Source organism: Castor canadensis, chromosome 9, assembly GCF_047511655.1.
Source record: "Castor canadensis chromosome 9, mCasCan1.hap1v2, whole genome shotgun sequence".
Taxonomy (NCBI): domain Eukaryota; kingdom Metazoa; phylum Chordata; class Mammalia; order Rodentia; family Castoridae; genus Castor; species Castor canadensis.
Window position 1 is genome coordinate 23992246 of NC_133394.1, and position 17452 is coordinate 24009697.

The following is a 17452-nucleotide window of genomic DNA, read 5'->3' on the forward strand; positions in this document are numbered from 1 at the left end:
AGTTCTCTCACCATTAAATTTTCCTGTTAAGTCTTACTTGCTAGTCCTGCATAATAATTTCCATGTTATTATGATCTATAGAGCCAGTATATCAACCTTTTTTAAAACTCATGAGCTCTCATTATTATTTCCTTATTATATAGATCTATCCAGCATTTATATCTACTAAGATATGAGGGACTACTTCTGCAAGGTGATCTCTCTACTTCTATATTCTACTAATTTATCAAACATCTGGAACGTATAATGTGTCCTCTTGTTTTTGGAATAAAAGCATTAGTGTTAATTAATTTTTGGGCTCCTTTTCAACTGCATTACTATGTATGACCATCTGTGCTGATCAGTCTTCATACACACTCACTTTTGGTGTCATTACCTTATATATTTTCCCTACTTACCCAGAACAAATTACATATCTACATTTTATAAGCATTCATATAGTTAGGAAGGCAAATTAACTGTGCATTAACTATTTATTAATGAAAAATTAACTATATGAACTTCTAACTTATTTCTATGGTTTGGATCTTAACTATCCCCTTACAATCATGTGTTGAAGGTTTAGTTACCAGCCTGTGGTGTTATGGCACCATTGGAAGTGGTAAAAATTTTTGGAGGTAGAGCTTAATGGAAGGAAGTTAGGTCACTGGGAGTATGTTCTTGCAGTGGATATTGAGACTTCTGCTCTTCTCACTGTCTTTGCTTCTGGGTCTCCATGAGATGCTCCATTCTGTGCTCCTCACCATAGTGTTTTGCCTCACCAAAATCCCCAAAACTGTGGAACAAAATGACCATGGGCTGAAACGACTGAAACTATGAGCCAAAATAAATCTTTCTTCCTTTTATTTCATAGGTATTCTATCATAGCAATTGAGTGTTAACTAATGCACCTATTACTAGTGCTTCATGGCATCTTTCAAATTAGCTTTTTTCTTCCAGTTTTATGAACTTATAACCTTTGGCAGACTAAATATATTCTATCCAGCCCTATTTGTTACTGGTTATTTTTCTTTCTTTTTTTTCCCTTTTGTTTTCTTTTTTAGGCTAATTTGTTGTAATTTAGCCAAGGAGAAGCCATATAGGTTGGTTTTCTTAGCCTTTCAAAACAGACCTTCACTCTTTTTGGTGAATAGATTTTATTTTTATTATTTTGGTGGGGAAGGGTGGGACCAAAAGGTCATTCCTGAAACAATGCATGTTTGCTTCTTTCTTTCCTTCCTCCCTTCCATCCTTCCTCCCTTCCTGCTCTCCTCCCTTTCTTCCTTTTTAAATTTCACTAATAATTAAAGTATTCTGTTCTTTCTTGTCAGTGGGTATTGGCAACAAGGTTTAGATGCTAGGATTGCCCAGGGATGCTTGCCATGGGTAAAAGTAATTGCTGCTGTTTTGGGTCTCTTTTGGGGAAGCGATCTAAGAAAATAGGTAACTTTTAAGTTTCTGAGTTCTCATTGATTTTGATCAGTAAACATTTCATGTGGCTACATGTATTCTCTTTTTACTATGAGGTTTCACCAGATTCTCTACTACCAGAATAAGAAAGTTGTTTTGTAAGCAAGATATCAGAGCAAGACACTATTTTTTTATTATTCATTTATTCATGCATACATTCTTTGGGTCATTTCTCCCCCGATCCCCCTCCCTTCCCCTCTCCCAAGACACTTTAAAATAAGTAGATTTAAGAAGCAATTCATTTAGGCCAGTGATAAAAGGAAACAGCTAGTCCTACTTTCAAGAATCAGCTACAAAATGACAGCAAAATCAGAAAGACATAATGAATTTTCCAAATTTAATTTGTTAACTTTATTAGTCCAACTTTCTCGTAGGAAATGTTGGAATAGTGTGGTAGGGTTTTAAGTATTTCTCTATTAAAATAAGACCTTTTCTGCTTTATTTTCAAATTGTGGATGAGCATATTAACTGTCAAAATTTTTAAAAATGGGCTGAACAAACCAAACTTGCAAAGAGTATGAGTATCTTTGGACCTGAGGAACTGCTGGAGACAAGAATCAGGAGACCTTCTACTACAGCAGTGTGTGATTTTTCAAGTAAACTTAGAATGGTCTTTCCTAAACAATGTAATCCATGGCTCCTGCATTGGCAGTGTTTTGCATCTTGCACCTAGCAGAGACTTTTTTATTTCAGGCAAAGGTCTCTGATCAACTGAGTTTGGTTAACAGCCCCATCTTGAGCCATCTATGAACAACAGGGAGTTTGCTACATGTAAGAACTGGCAACTAGGTAGATAGAGTGGAGTGGTTCCAAATAAAAGCAAGGAAAGTATGGAAACTATGTCAGAGTAGCTTACTATATGTAAGATGTTCTTTCTGGCACAATGAGACAATGTGATCATGCATCAGGTATTCATTTGTTTACCTTGTTCCTTCCCTCATTGCTTTCTAAGTATTGTTTGTATTAGTTTGCTAGGGCTGCCTGTAACAGCTGAAACAACAAAGTTCATTCTCTCAGTGCTTGAGGCTGGACATCAAAGATAAAGGTGTTGGCTGACTTGGCTTCTCCAAATGCTTCTCTTTTTAACTTGCAAATGGCTTATCTTCTGTGTCTACAGATGGCTGGCCCGCTGTCATTGGGTGTATTCTAATCTATTTGTGTAAGACTAATAACATTGGATTAGGATCTACCCATTTGACCTCATTTAACTTTATTTCTCTTTTTAAGGACCGCTTCTCTAAATGCAGTCACATTTTTAGGGTCTGGTTAGGCTTTCATGTGAATTTTAGATGGATACAATTCATCCAATCAATTCCTAATCCAAATGAAATTACTTAGCATAATTTTGAACTGGGTAAATTACTGTAGTTTCATAATCAAATGTACTTTTCTTAACCAATGTATTTTGACTGCCAAGTTAAAATTCTTTCATTTGGGTAATATTTAATAAACACTGATAATAGTACCTTCCCCAAATCACCTTTAAGAGACTTTGTTTTCCACATTTAATTACAATTTTGCTTTGTTGTTGTTGTGATAATCCTACATTTTTGGTATGACACCTTATCTTTCAGTATCTATATTTTAGAACATCTTTTTGATGTTTGTATATGTGTAATTTACTCTTATTTATCTATTCCTGCTGGAGTACAGAACAGAGCTTTGAATAAGGAGTCAATTTTATTTAGATTTTGAATTATTAGTTATCTTCCTTGGGAGAAAAAAGTACTTAGACTTGAGAATATTTATCACCTTTCATACCATTGTGCTCCATTCATGGATCACACGTTTCTAAAGTTTAATAATGTTTAATTCTATTTGTTATGGTGAGAGTGATTTATTTCAAAGCACCAGTGTCCTCACTTTTAATTCTAAGAAGTAAAAAGTGTTCAGTGTCCATTTGACAATATCATCAGCTTTTCCTTGATGAATATTTATCTCCTGAAACATAAGTTATGGTTGCATAAAAATCAGTTGAAAGAGTGGTCTAAGATACTATTTCATCATTTAGTATTTAGGTTGTGTTTTTTTCTCAAGCTACTTTTGGCACTTAAATTATTTCATGCTTAAACTCTAAAGACAAGTTCTTAGTTCTCTTAATACACAAATACAAAGCCAGGACTTCATTCCTTTTTTAAGAATTTCTGCCATACACATCATTTGTTCCTCAGCACTATCTACACTTTACATTTATTTTTGTTCTTTATCCTCTTTTTTTTTTCTGGAGAAAAGAGAAACAATAATTTCAACTCTGATGCACATTTAATGTGCATAATTAATTTTTTAATCTAATTGACATATGTTTCTTCTTTCTATTGTTTCCTTTGATCTAAGACAAATAGCTAGGATATGGGTTACAGGATCCAAACATAGTGTAAATTAATGCTTCACAGTTTGCACAATATACAGAGCTTGTTTGAAAAAGAACTGATTAAATAACATGAGAAGAATGCTACCTAGATTTGAAATAAAATATTAGAATTGAAACTAAAGTTTCATGTACAAACTTCTATGTATTTGAAAAACCCTCTGTGTATTTGAAAAACACTTCTATGTATTTGAAAATTCTTTGTGTGCGATTCAAGTGATATTTTTCTTTTTCATGACTATGAAAGAAGTTTTGATTAAAATAGACATGTTCCTGTATTTGTAATGCATACAAATACTTTCCTGTATTTTCATATGTTTGGTACCAGTTCATCTGTACTTCCATTCAGTGATTAATGTATGTAAGTGATAGCAGAAGAATGTTAAAAAGACAAACAAATAGAACAGTGAAGATTTTTAGAATAATTCTTAAAATGTTTTATGGGACTAATAATTTTAGAGGTCATAAGAGTTGAATACATTCTAATATCCGGTTATTACATATAATTTTCTGATTTTGAGTTCTTTCTGCTTTGTGGCTTTTGCATATGGATATTTCCTCAGTTTCTCAGTGTTTTGGTATCTAATTACTGATTTTACCTTTTCTTCAGGATGTTTTAAATAATTTGGGATCTTGTGAACTGGATGAAGATGATCTGATGCTTGACTTAGAATTTTTAGAAGAACAGAATCTTCATCCCTCTGGTAAGTATTGAGCAAGGGTATAAGAACATCCTGGTCTGATTCCAGTCAACTAGCTTTCACTGACCAACTATGTGTGGTTTAGGTTGCATTCAATTTTTTCAACCTCCTTTTATTTTATATGTGCAAGGAACATACATGTGTCCATACTGTGGATACATGGCTCTTAAGTGGTTATAAGGTTGTTTATGGAAACATAAATCCATGTAGAAGGTAATTATAAAATCAGAAAATGCTATTAAACAAGAGAATATTTTCAGTGAAAGAAATAGTCCTATTAAATACTTAACAATGTAAAAAGCTAATACTTTCTCTTTTAGGGGAAGAACAAACAATGGTTATAATCTCATTTTCATTAATTTTATATGACCAAATGAAAGTTTGTGGATCTAGACCTATTTTTCCAAATCTTAACCACACTTCAGTAATTACATTGGTTAATTCTGAAATAGTAAAGTTGACCTTAAACTTAATAATTACCAATAGCAAGCACAAATATGTACTCATAAGCATCAAGCAGTTATAGTAAATGTGATTAATGAATTCATGTTGAGTTGAGAAAAGACCCCACTACATTCACAATGGTTTGAATTTATATTAAAGGGTAAAATATCATGTCTCAGAATTCCAAAATTACTTTATTTAAAATAGGTTATAGAAACTTACTTATTCATTCAAATTAAGATATTCAACAGAAAAGATATTTTTCTTATTTATATTTTCTTATTTTCTAATTTCTTATTTCTAATAATGCCTTCAACACATCCATTTTTAAGATAAAGAGAAATAATGTTAAAGCAGAGATTTAAAACTTGGGTCCCACTAAATAAATTTAGGAAATCAGCTTTGTAGATCTTAGTGTCTTTATTTTTAACTTTTGGAAATTAAGCAATCTCTGTAGTAATTTCTATCTGTAACATTTTATGATGAATATTTGCTCATGCAACATATTTACACCATAGATAAGGTCAGATTAACAATCTTCAGAAGCAGGCAATATTTATATTCACTTATAGTCTTTTTTCAGGCTCATAGCAAGAAATAGGTTGCTTGTTAATTTTTTTGAATATCAATTCAAGATAGGATTTTCCCAGAGCATTCTTTCTGCATCTAAATTTAACATTAATTTTTTTTGTCTTAACAGAGTCACACATTGTGACAATTTATTTCTGAAGGTAAATTTGTCAAAATCTAGGAAAACTATATGTGCATTTACCTTTAGATCATCTTCTAGATTTACCTTTACATCCATCTTCTACATATCTAATTCTATGATACTTGGAAAATACAAAATAATGTAAAATAATGGATGCATATAACTATTCATCAAAAATATTTCCAATGACAAAATATTGTAAACACTTCACATATTCATCATATTCATCTTACTAAATATTTAAGAGTATAGTAAGCAGATGACAAAAGGAATGAGGAAGGTGCTTACATCTGCTATTGGATGACTCTAAGAATACATTATCGATGGAGAAATTTACAATGATGGTTTAGTCTAAACACGTAAACCCACCTGTCTATCCCTAACATTACTAAAAGTATAATCACTAGATATTTTGTCTTTCTTAATATGATGTGGAGAAAAGTATACAGGGCCACCTATGCTTGCCCTCTCTCTCCCCTCACAATCCCTCTCATATGTACTTAAGTCTACAAGAACTTGAGAGTGAATATTCTGATTACAAGGTTTTAAACTCTGTCCAGTAAAATAGTTCTCATAATTTAAAAGGTTTTTCTGTAAAGGAATAGATCATAACTAAACTTTATTTATTTGAATATTTAAAAAAATTAGATATAACTTTGATTTTATAAGAAGTATTCAGATGGGCAGAAAAAATTGTTAAATGACATGGTAAGATTTCCAGCAGGCAAACAAATGTAGGATGTGAAGAATTCTACAGAATAAATGATCTTATTTCTTCAACGGGTAATTGGCATTATGATAGGGAAGAGTGACAGTTGTAAATCAAAAGCAAATGACATGTGACATCCTTGTTAGTATACTTATTTAAACATACATGCACTCTTTGTAAGTAGTTAGGATTTTGGATATTTTCACCTTAAAGAAATGATAAATATTTGAGGAGATAGATGTTTAACCCAGTTTAATCATCTACAATATATACACATATCAAAACATTGCATGAACCTTGTAAACATGCACAATTTTATGTTTATATGCATCACTTAAAAATAAAATTAACTAAATTTTTTATTGCTGTGCTGGATGGGGGTACATTGTGGCATTTATGAAAGTTCTTATATCAAATACAAAGTATTTGATGCATTAAACCATCATTTTCCTTTATCCCTCCACTCAATTCCTGGAATAGTTTCAACAGATATTATTATTCCATTTACATACATGTGTACACAGTATTTGCACTATCTTCACTTTCCAAAACCTTTTCCACACATCCTCCCCACTCCACTGGTACCAGCCCCACAGACAGGACCTGTTCTGCCCTCCTGTTCTCTGATTTTGTATAAGAAAACATGAAAAAAATTACATTTTTGCTTGTTTAAGATAGTTACACAGGGAGTTTCCTTGTGACACTCCATGTATATATGTATTAAAGGAGTTGGCTATTTTCTTCTTTCTGCCTTAGTCCCTTTCTTATGTGGCTTTTGGCCTTCTGAACCTGGCTAACTTCACTTGATGATGTTGTCCAATTCCATTCATTTACTGCAAACGACAAAAATTTCATTCTTCTTTGTACCTGAATAAAATTCCATTATATATAAATACCACATTTTCTTAATCCATTCATCAGTAATGAGGCATGTTCACTGTTTCTGTACTTAGCTTTGTTATAACCTGACTTACATTTCTTCTGATATATACATAGGAGAAGAATTTCTGTATCATATGGTAGTTTTATTGTTAGTGTTTGAGGAGCCTCTGTACTGTTTTCCATGGTGGTGGTGCTAATTTACATTCCCACCAGCAGTGTGTGAGGGTTCCTTTATCCACCCTTGCCAACATTTGTTGTTTGTGTTCTTGATGGTAGCCATTCTAGCAGGAGTGAGATGGAATCTTAACATGGTTTTGATTTGCATTTCCTTGATAGCCAGGGATGTTGAGCATTTTTTCATGTGTATTTTTAGCCATTTGGACTTGTTCCTTTGAAAAAGCTCTGCTCATTTCATTTGCCTGTTTCTTCATTAGGTTATGGACTTTTTGGCAGTTTAATTTTATGAGCTCCTATATATTTTGGTTATCAATCCCTTGTCAGATGTTTAGCTGGCAAAGATTTTCTCCAATTCTGTGTGTCGCCTCTTCAATTTAGAGATGATTTCTTTTGTTCTCCAGAAGCTTTTTAATTTCATGTAGTCCCATTTGTCAATCCTTTCCCTTACTTGCTGAGTCATTTGAGTTCCATTGATGAAGTCATTGCCTATGCCTATCAATTCTAGTGTATTGTCTGCTGTTTCCTGTACTAGCTTCAAAGTTTCAGGTCTTATTTTAAGGTCCTTAATCCACTTTGAGTTGATACTTTTACAGGGTGACAGACATGGACAGATATGAAGTGACGGGGTTATTTTAAAATTATAGTTTATTTTGTTCAATATAATTTCATTTTGTTTTCAAAGGAAAATATTTGTAGTGATGTACGTGGTTGCATCAATATTATATCTGTAGTTTGCTTTGCAAGGTAGTATGGAAGAATGTATTGATGAGGTCGACAAATGTTTGAAAATAACCAGAAATTGGGAATTGGAGCAAAGAATTCATGGAATAATAGGAATCATAGAATTAAAGTTTTATGAATGAATATTCTAATTTTCTCATTTTGTATAATTTTGAACATTTTCATAATTGAAGTAGTTTTTAATGTACAGAAAGCACAGCAATGTCAGTTATGTTTGTAGTCAACTGTGATAAAGAGAAAGAATGATTGAAAAATCTAGACTTAGCTCAGTGTATTTGCATGGGGCCAAAAATGAACCTCTTAAAATTTAATTTCTCATTTATAAGGTAATAAAAATAGTAGGCACTTTATTCAGTTATTTTAAAGAATAAATGTGATACAATAGATAATATTAACCACTCAAATGTACTTCAAGGTATAGGGTGCTTGGTTGACAGTCTAATAGAATAGCTGATAATAAATATTGTAACTTCCTCTTGAATCATCTAAAATGAACTGTTGGCAAAAGTAATCCTTAAAGCAAGTGAAGATGACTTTTCTGCAAATGGATGCTATCAGATAGCTGATAAAATGTTAAGAAATGCAAATTACAAATAAGATTTTAGGTCTTAGTTTTGCATTAATCTTTAGGTGTTTCTTCCACAGAAGGTAGAATAAGGTCATCTTTCTACATCTCTTCATAGTGGGAGAAGCGGATGGGGAATACATACCTGCCAATATGTCAGTGAAGCATCAAATGAGTTAAAGTTAAAAGGAAAAAGGCTAAAACAAATTTTGGTGTTAACCTATTTGGAATTACTTCCTTAAAATTTGGTTTCTCTAATTCTTAGTTTTTCTCCAGCGACACAATGAGGAATCAATTGTGTATTATTTTGTGCATTTAGTAGCTAGATATCTAAGTTAATGGAGTTCATTGATAACCAACAGGGGCTACAGATAGAGCAAATGGGGAGAAACTGATCAAGAAACACAAACATTCAGTTATAAGATGAACACCATCTGGGGAATGTAACATACAATATAAGTGATAATTGATGTGTTAATTAATTTGACTGTAATAATCATTACCCAATTTATATATAAACATGAAATCATCACATTGTAGACTTTGAATATATTTAGTCTGTCAATTAAATGTTTTAAATTTAAAAAAATTAAAAATAATTCCCTATTATAGAACAGCATTCAGCAAAAAAAAGAAATGGAAGTGTTGATATACACCACAACATTCATGCATTATAAAATAATTATGCTGCATAAGAGATGCTAGAACAAAAAAAAAATACAGAGTGTAAGATTCTATTTGCATACAAACTTAAACTATAGTGACAGAAAGCAAAGCCATGGTTGCTGGGGTGGAGGAAGACGCTGGTTGAAAGAGACTACAGGGGTCAAGATGATTAGGAATCCTGGGGAGTACTTTACTATTTCGCTTGTAGTAAATACTATTTCGCTGTGTAGGTGTATACACAGTTGTCAAAATTTGTCAAATTGCATGCCTTAAGTATATATGGTTTATTGTCTATCAATTATATGTTGATGACTCTGCTTAGAAAAAAATATATTGCTGGGAAGGAAAAAGAAAATTTAGTCTTGAGAGCCAGTCAATATGTAGAAGTTACAAGTTAGTATCAGAAGAGAGCAGGCACCTTGGAATCAAATGCATCCAAGTCAGAATTCCAGGTTCACCACAGTGATCTTGGGTAGGTGATCCTCCTGAGCCTAGACTGTCATTTGTAAAATGGTAATAATTATGTCTACTTCAAAATATTAGCCTAACTAAAACAGTGAACATCACATAGTTAAATGCAAAGTGCCTTTCTGAGTTGCCTAAAATAGAGGAAAACTAATACAAGTTGCTTGTATTCCTTGAATTTTATGCAGTTTTAATTCTTTATTGAAGAATTTGTCCTCTCTTTGCTTATTTTCCACCATCCGTAATTTCTGTATACCTCATCATTATTATAGAATATCTTAAACTATGCTTCCTGATTTAAATTGTGTTAATTCTGTCTTAACATTTCATGTGATACTTTGCTTATATTAAGTATTCAAAATTTAAGGCACTTTGCTTACAATAGGCATTATATGTCTTTATGTTAGAGCTAATCCATTTAAATGCATGAAAAACTTTTCTGGATATTAGTCAAATACCAGTATGAAATAGAACAAAGAAACCTCTTGCAATTGCTTTAAGTGGGGAGGGGAGGGGTTGAGGGAAGAGATGAGGGGGTGATGTAATTAATATACAATATGAGCCTAATCAGAATTGTCATTATGAATTCCTTTCTGTATAATGAATACATTGTATTAAAAAATTTAAAAAACAAAAAAAGCTCCAAAATACCACAACATGTTTTAAATAGCGATATCTCTGAGACAGAGGATAAATTCCTATTTTAATGCTTTGAAACTTATTCACCCAAATCATCAATGTCCCAAGGAAAAGGCAGACTGTTTCTTTGTATTAAATTTGATCTTTACCATTTGCAGATGAATTATGTAATTGAAAATATATTTTACTTTGTATTCTTTGGTCAAAAGAATGTAATGGTCATTTGTATGAATGAGTGAAGAAATTTTATGTTGCTTTTGTTATTTATATTGGATGTGGTATCTAAATACACCTAGGGCAATATCTCTTGGTGTATGTCCAGATGCAAATGAGGAAGTAATGGCCCAATGATATTAATTAGGAATTAATTAGGTAGTTGCTAAATTATTTTGAGTTTGATGAATCAAGCATTGTAAAAATTCTTTAGTTAGTTAGGAACTCCTCCTGCACCTATTAATTAAGGAGGTAATTTTTGTTATTAATTTTTAATGGATAATAGCACAGCAGAGCTGAGATGAAACCCTAGTGGTTTTGCTAATATGAGTGTAATGTACAAAGAATTGCATCAACATTCACATGGGGAAAATTGTAAAAGCCAACTGTAACTTTCTACAAGTTCCAGTATGTCTGGGTCAACAAGAGTGCATGTAGTTTATCTTCAGTCTGATAGTGCCAGGCTCAGAAACATATGCACTTCATTTTGGTAATCCAACATAGAAATTAGCAATCTGGACTCTGGCGTTAGACAGATCTCAGCCACCAAGCAGGTTATGCAAACTTGATCAAATACTTTAGTTTCCCACAGCTTCCCTTTGTTCATCTGCAAATGGACAAAGAAAAAAGAGCATCCACCTCTTAAATTGTACAAAATAATAACACACAGTAGACTACTCAGTCTGATGTCTGAAATATATTATTAAAAACTACAGCTAATACTGTGTTACAGACTATGCATGATAGCATATGATGCACCTGAGGATCAATCAGAATACAATCCTGCTAATTTTAGTGTTCTTTCCAGTCTCATTTGGAAAAAAGCTCTCAGCCACACTTTAAGCATACACTGTCTCACATTTTAAGAAAGTGTCACAACACATGTATTCAATTTTCATTATCAATTATTTCCAAACTCATAAAATTATAGTACTAATAATAAAACATAGGAAAATAAATGACATTTATTTAGTCTAGGTGGCAATTCAATAAAGTAAATTACATCCTTTCACATATAAACTGGAGCTTGAGTTGATGCAGGCAGTAGATGTCCCAGAAAGATTCAGCCAGAGTTTTTCTGACTTTGAGACTCTGAGTTCGATCATTTTGATTCTCTTGACCAATAATAATGTACTGTGACTCATAGTATGTTGTAGCTTTTGTTTTAAACTGGTTCTGTGTCCAGTTAGCTTTTTAAGGTATGGCATTGCTTAACATGTTTGCTTTTGACTCCAACCAAAAACAAAAAAGAAGCTGAAATGGATTTATACCAATTTTTGATGCATCTATATTGTGCCAAGCACTGATCCAAGCACTCAATTATTTGTTTCTGCTTTATTTTGAATTTGTTTTTAAGATATAATTCATAAGTACCATGGGCTCTCTGAAAGTTTTACTATTTTTCTCATTATAGATTAATGAATGGAGATCCAGAATTATGTTTGCCAGTATTTTAGAGCTAACAAGTGGTAGAAACAAGGCTTACACTATACCTTTTAGACCCTGATATGTACTTACTATGCAAAGTTCTCAATGATATTTACTTACTAGAAAGAGAAACTGTAATGGATTTGCAAGATATTCTCTTGCAATACACTATTCCTGTACAGCTAAGTGAGGATGCAGTCATGTCATAAGTTTCATCAACTGATTGTTTTTCTCTTCATTTGTGCTTTAAAGAGCTTGCAGCTCCTGTTACCTGTTTGGTTGCCATTAGATGGCAACCTTGTCCTGACAATGATAATAGTAACCCTCATATATTTGAATTTAGCCTTATAGTTTACAAGATGTTTCAAATATGTTGTCTCATCAAATTATCACAATAACTCTGTGAAAGAGGCATTAATATATATAGTATAGTGAAAGGAGAAAATATTATTTAGTTATAAACTTATTCAGCTAATATTAACCCAGATTTTAACATTGCATGACAAGTTCTTTCCACACTTGCCAGGGCTTACTGAATCTAATTTTACATATGATTCTAATAGATGGAGTTACAAATTTTCCAAGGTCATTGAAAATCATAGTTCCATCTTAGAAAAGGAGAGGTTGTTTGAAGTAGGCATGCTAAGTACAATGAAAAATAAGGACATTAGTCAAAAAGCGAGGGAGAAGGCAAGAAAACGTTGAAAAGTTGACAAAGTCATAAAGGTGAACAGTGTGGGGTTATTTAATGTAGAAACAATCGTCTCTATCCAACACCAGTAGATGAGGCCTTTCTGTATTGTAACGTGTTACTCCATTGCTTTTACAAAATTATTATGATAGCTCTGAATCATCAAGAAAAGATAAGTTCTGCCAACTGATAAGATAGAAATCTATAAAGTGAACTTTGGAATTCTATCTAAATTTTTATTTACTCTTCAGTGCATTAAATGGGAAAAATTCCTCAGTTCTTCATAAACATTAATTCTAGAAAGTATCCTTTTGTAAAGATTCCACATTGAAAAAAATTGAGAAGGTTTAAACTACTTTTTATATGTTCTTCAAGATTTTCCCATATTCCTTTCTCAAGTTTGTGCAGATAACTAGCTAGAGACATAAGGACAGCTATATGAAAACTTACTAATTGTTATCCTTGTAAAATCACTAATTTATTTATACTCCACTGATGGAAAATATAAGGATCATATTACTTAAATGTAAGACTATACAATTGCCAGTAATATGTATTTTCAGGATAGATATTTCTAAATTAGAATAGTTTTTATTTGTTTTCCAGTTTTACTTGGTCAGTTAACTAAATTAATAATTGATTGTTCATTCATTGGTTGGATACTTTGTTTCTGATTCTTATTTTAAATGTATCAAACTTGTTTAAAATAGTAGCATCCATTTGGATGCATTATTTTCAAGGTTTAATTCACTCTGTTAGATGGAGTACTTACATTGCAGAATAATGTCCTAACAGAATGAGAATTTCAGAAGTAACAGCCCTCTTGTTTCTATTCTCCATGGTTATTGTTTTAAATGTCTTATTTAAGGTCATACAGTTAGTTTGTAACAGAGAGGTTCCACTTAAATAAGAACTTGACTCCATTTAATAAGCACAATGGAGAATAATTATTTCATTTTTTAAATTATAGTTGCCAAAAGAGCAAATAATTTGTATATGTTGATTTGAAAGTACCTGTGTCTATTTCTTCTTTCAGACTCTGCTTTACTTCAAGAGAATTGCTTTAGCACAAAGAAAGCTTTTAGATGGAACAGTTTTCAAAATCTAATCAACTAGAGCTGAAAAATGCTTATACATGCTGACCTAATTTAATATTAAATGACAATAATTTTAGTGAAGTCATACTATTTACTTGTAACCTCTTATTGAAGGATTTCCTGCCATCATAAACTCTCTTCTGCTATACAAAAGGGCAGTCAATGTCCCAAGTTCATTAGAGGATACGGTCAAAGGAAAGGATTTCTTTCATTCTGAGCGGCTTTTCTGGAGCAATTAAAAAGAAAATATGTGTCTCAATATAAAATTTCATGGCCTCTCACAATTATGTGGTGACATCTCCATATAATTGCTTGAATAATGCTGACAACATAAACTGTCACTATCAAAATGAACAAGTAATTAAGAAAGGAAAGGCTGGTGTTTCTTTTGAAGGAATAGAATATTTATGTTTTAAAATTATTCACCACCAAGAAAAAGAGCCACTAACATGAAACATAATATTCTACAATGCCTGAGGTAGAAAAGAGAGAAATAATAATGACAATTCACACAGTTACAACAAATTAAGTTGTAATTGTACACACTTAAAACAATTATAGACTTTGTATGCCTTGGACTATGAAATTTTAATAGTATAATTTTATTGGGTGTTATGAAAAAATCTTACCCCTTTTCTTTTTTTCATTCTTCATTTTATTAATCAAAATGTCCAAAAGTTTACACTGGAAATGGAAATAAACAGCTTGGTGTCTCATATCAGGACCAGCATTTCTGTGCCCATATATCTTAATGTAATAGGATAATAGAAATCAGATTAAGATTTGCCGGGATAGTGCCATGTAAGTTCATTCAACTGATTGCATGATATTAGTCTTAAATTCTTACTAACAACCTTTTAATAAGACAGTGCTCAGTTTTTTGTTTACTACGATGAGGAGAAATAGCCAGTGCTGTTGAACTTCGGAGAGGAAAAAGTAAGTGAGGATTTATTAAGAATCTGATTATGGCTTAAGGAAGGTCTTTTAAATTGGGGTCTTGACTGGGATTAGATAAAGATCATGATATAACAGTTTATAGTTGTCTGACTGGTGGAAGCAGCAAGGTGAGGATTTTAACATGAAAAGTTTAATGATTCTTGGGGCATGAACTGTCTGTTGATGCTTCTCATTAAAGAATTGACAGGTCTTTAGATAAAGTTCTGCAATGAAAATCAATTATTTGGAATAGCTATATTATGCTGAAAGGACAATGGACTAGATGAGTGATGTTAATGTAGATGGTCAGCTATTGGGGGTTTTGAGATTTTGGGCTCGTACTTCCTACTGAGGAAGACAGGGTGCTTTTTTAATAACAGAGATGTTTTTAATAACAGGATTTATCAGTTCAGATTTGCACTGTTGGTTGAGGTGTCACTGTCACATATCACCTTTCTGCATGTGGTTCTTGTTTTTTTTTTTTAACTTTTTTTTATTGTGCTGGGTGGAGGTGCATTGTAGCATTTACAGAAGTTCTTGCAATATATAAAATATATCATACCTAAATTCACCTACTCCACTGCTCTCTTTTATCTGCCCCCCCATTCCTGGAGTGGTTTCAATGCGTATCATTTTTACATTTACATACATGTGTAACACATTTTTTTGTGCCTATATTCACCCTCCTACCCCCTTTCTCTGCCACCTCCCCTCTCCCACTGGTACCAACACCACCATCCCCTAGCAGAGCCTGTTACACCCTCCTCTTCTCCAACTTTGTAGAAGAAAGAAGAAAAACAGAAAAAAAATGACATTTTTGCTTGTTTGAGATAAAGGTAATTACACAAGGAGTTTCCTTGTGACATTTCTATGTGCATGTGTTATAACCCCAATTGGTTCACCTCCTCTAATATTCTTCATCTACCTTAGTAGAATGGTGGTTTCAGTCAGTTTAAGATTTCTATATTCTTTCTTGTATAGAGTATATCAACCATATTCAAGTTTTTAGCTTCCTTCTTTTACCATACCCCTCCTTTGTGTGACTTCCACTTAGTGTGACCAAATTTTATAATATTGCTGTATTTGTATTACCTGCAGTTGGTTCTTAAACATCCTTACAAGTTAGGTTTTACTCTCTCTCTCTGCTGACTCAGTTGGTGGAGCAGGAGCTGAAACCTCATTTATGCCTCTGGAGATCAAACACCCAAACATCGAAGCACAAATATTGGAAGAAAGATTATGACCAGGGTTTTTATCTGTTTCTCAGCCAGCACCAAGAGATTTACATTCAACCATAGAATAGTTCCTGTTCCTGCTGCTAAGAGTCAACAGAACTGGATATGGGGTTCTTACCTAAACTAACCAATTTTCTTGATAGTTTGTTTTCAGTGGTATTGCTTGGGTAAGATCACAGAGGCATTTCCAGTCTAGGTTTCAAGTGGATTTTTGCATTTGAAATATGTGGGACTGTAGGGTGTTTTTGTTTTTTATGTCTTGCTATTTTCAAAAGTAAAATATGTTTTCTCTTCAGTATGGCTCTAACTATAGTATCCATACCTCTCCACATATGCACATGAATTATATAGTGTATTTTTTCACTTATCTATGCATTTATATGTGGTTAGTTTTGTACTAGTCCTACCTAGTATGATCTTCATTATCCTTTCATGTAAAGCGTACTATACTTGAGAAAAGTTTGTGTTACTAGGAAATACATTATTTTTTTATTCAACACTTATAGTAGCAGAAGCCAACTTCAATCATCACTTAAAATTATTTCCTCCAAAGTCTACCTACACTCTCTCTTGATATAGAATATGTGTATTTAATAGCCTGCTAGCAATCAAATAAAATGTATGTCATACATAATTGATTTAATACAATCAAGGTTAAACTTATTCCTCCTCCCTGTAACTTGTTTTCACCAGTACATTCCCTAATTGTGGCAATAGTGCTAACATCCATGAAGACTCCAAAATTTGAAACGAGGTATCACTGTCTTTAATTCATTCTACATTTTGGCTGTTTTTGATTATACACACTTCTCTTTATAATTCCTGTTTCAGCTTTTGTTTTGATCATCCTTTTTTCTAATTAACTCTATGTGACCCAGTTAGTATTTTAAAGCCCATTAATTGGATCCAGTGTTCATCAGTGTGCCATTCATAATTTTTTTTGACAGTACTGAGGTTTGAACTCAGGGTCTTGGTGCTTGCTAGGCAGGTGCTGTACCACTTGAGTTGTGCCCCAGCTCTCTTTGCTTCATCTGTTTTTGGAATAGGGTCTTGCAGTTATGCCCAAGAGGTCTGGACCACAATTCTCTTATTTGTGCCTTCCCACGTAGGTGGGATGACAGACACACAACACTAAGCCCAGCTTTCTGTTGTTAGAGATGCAATCTCACTAACTTTTTGCCTGAGCTGGCCTTGAACTGTGATCCTCTCAATCTCCACCTCCCATGTAGCTAGGATTATAGTTGTGAACCACCATGCATGATGTAGAACTCAGTGCCTTTCTTAATCTTTTATCTCTTACTCCACCCCACAAAAAATTCTATCAAGTAAAAATC

At 32.8% G+C, this 17452-nt stretch overlaps 1 protein-coding gene across 10 annotated transcripts in view; it reads left to right on the top strand.

Annotated features, from left to right (window-relative positions):
* The window catches only part of Ccser1 (coiled-coil serine rich protein 1), a 1264311-nt gene that overhangs the window by 228509 nt on the left and 1018350 nt on the right, over nucleotides 1-17452 (top strand). For all 10 annotated transcript variants that reach the window (XR_012435621.1, XM_074041363.1, XM_074041362.1 and 7 more), the window contains one exon: nucleotides 4428-4521. Coding sequence is in view for 9 of the 10 variants with exons in the window: in XM_074041363.1 (XP_073897464.1) it covers nucleotides 4428-4521 (94 nt within the window). In the remaining variant the exon portion in view is untranslated. The remainder of the gene's footprint in view (nucleotides 1-4427; nucleotides 4522-17452) is intronic.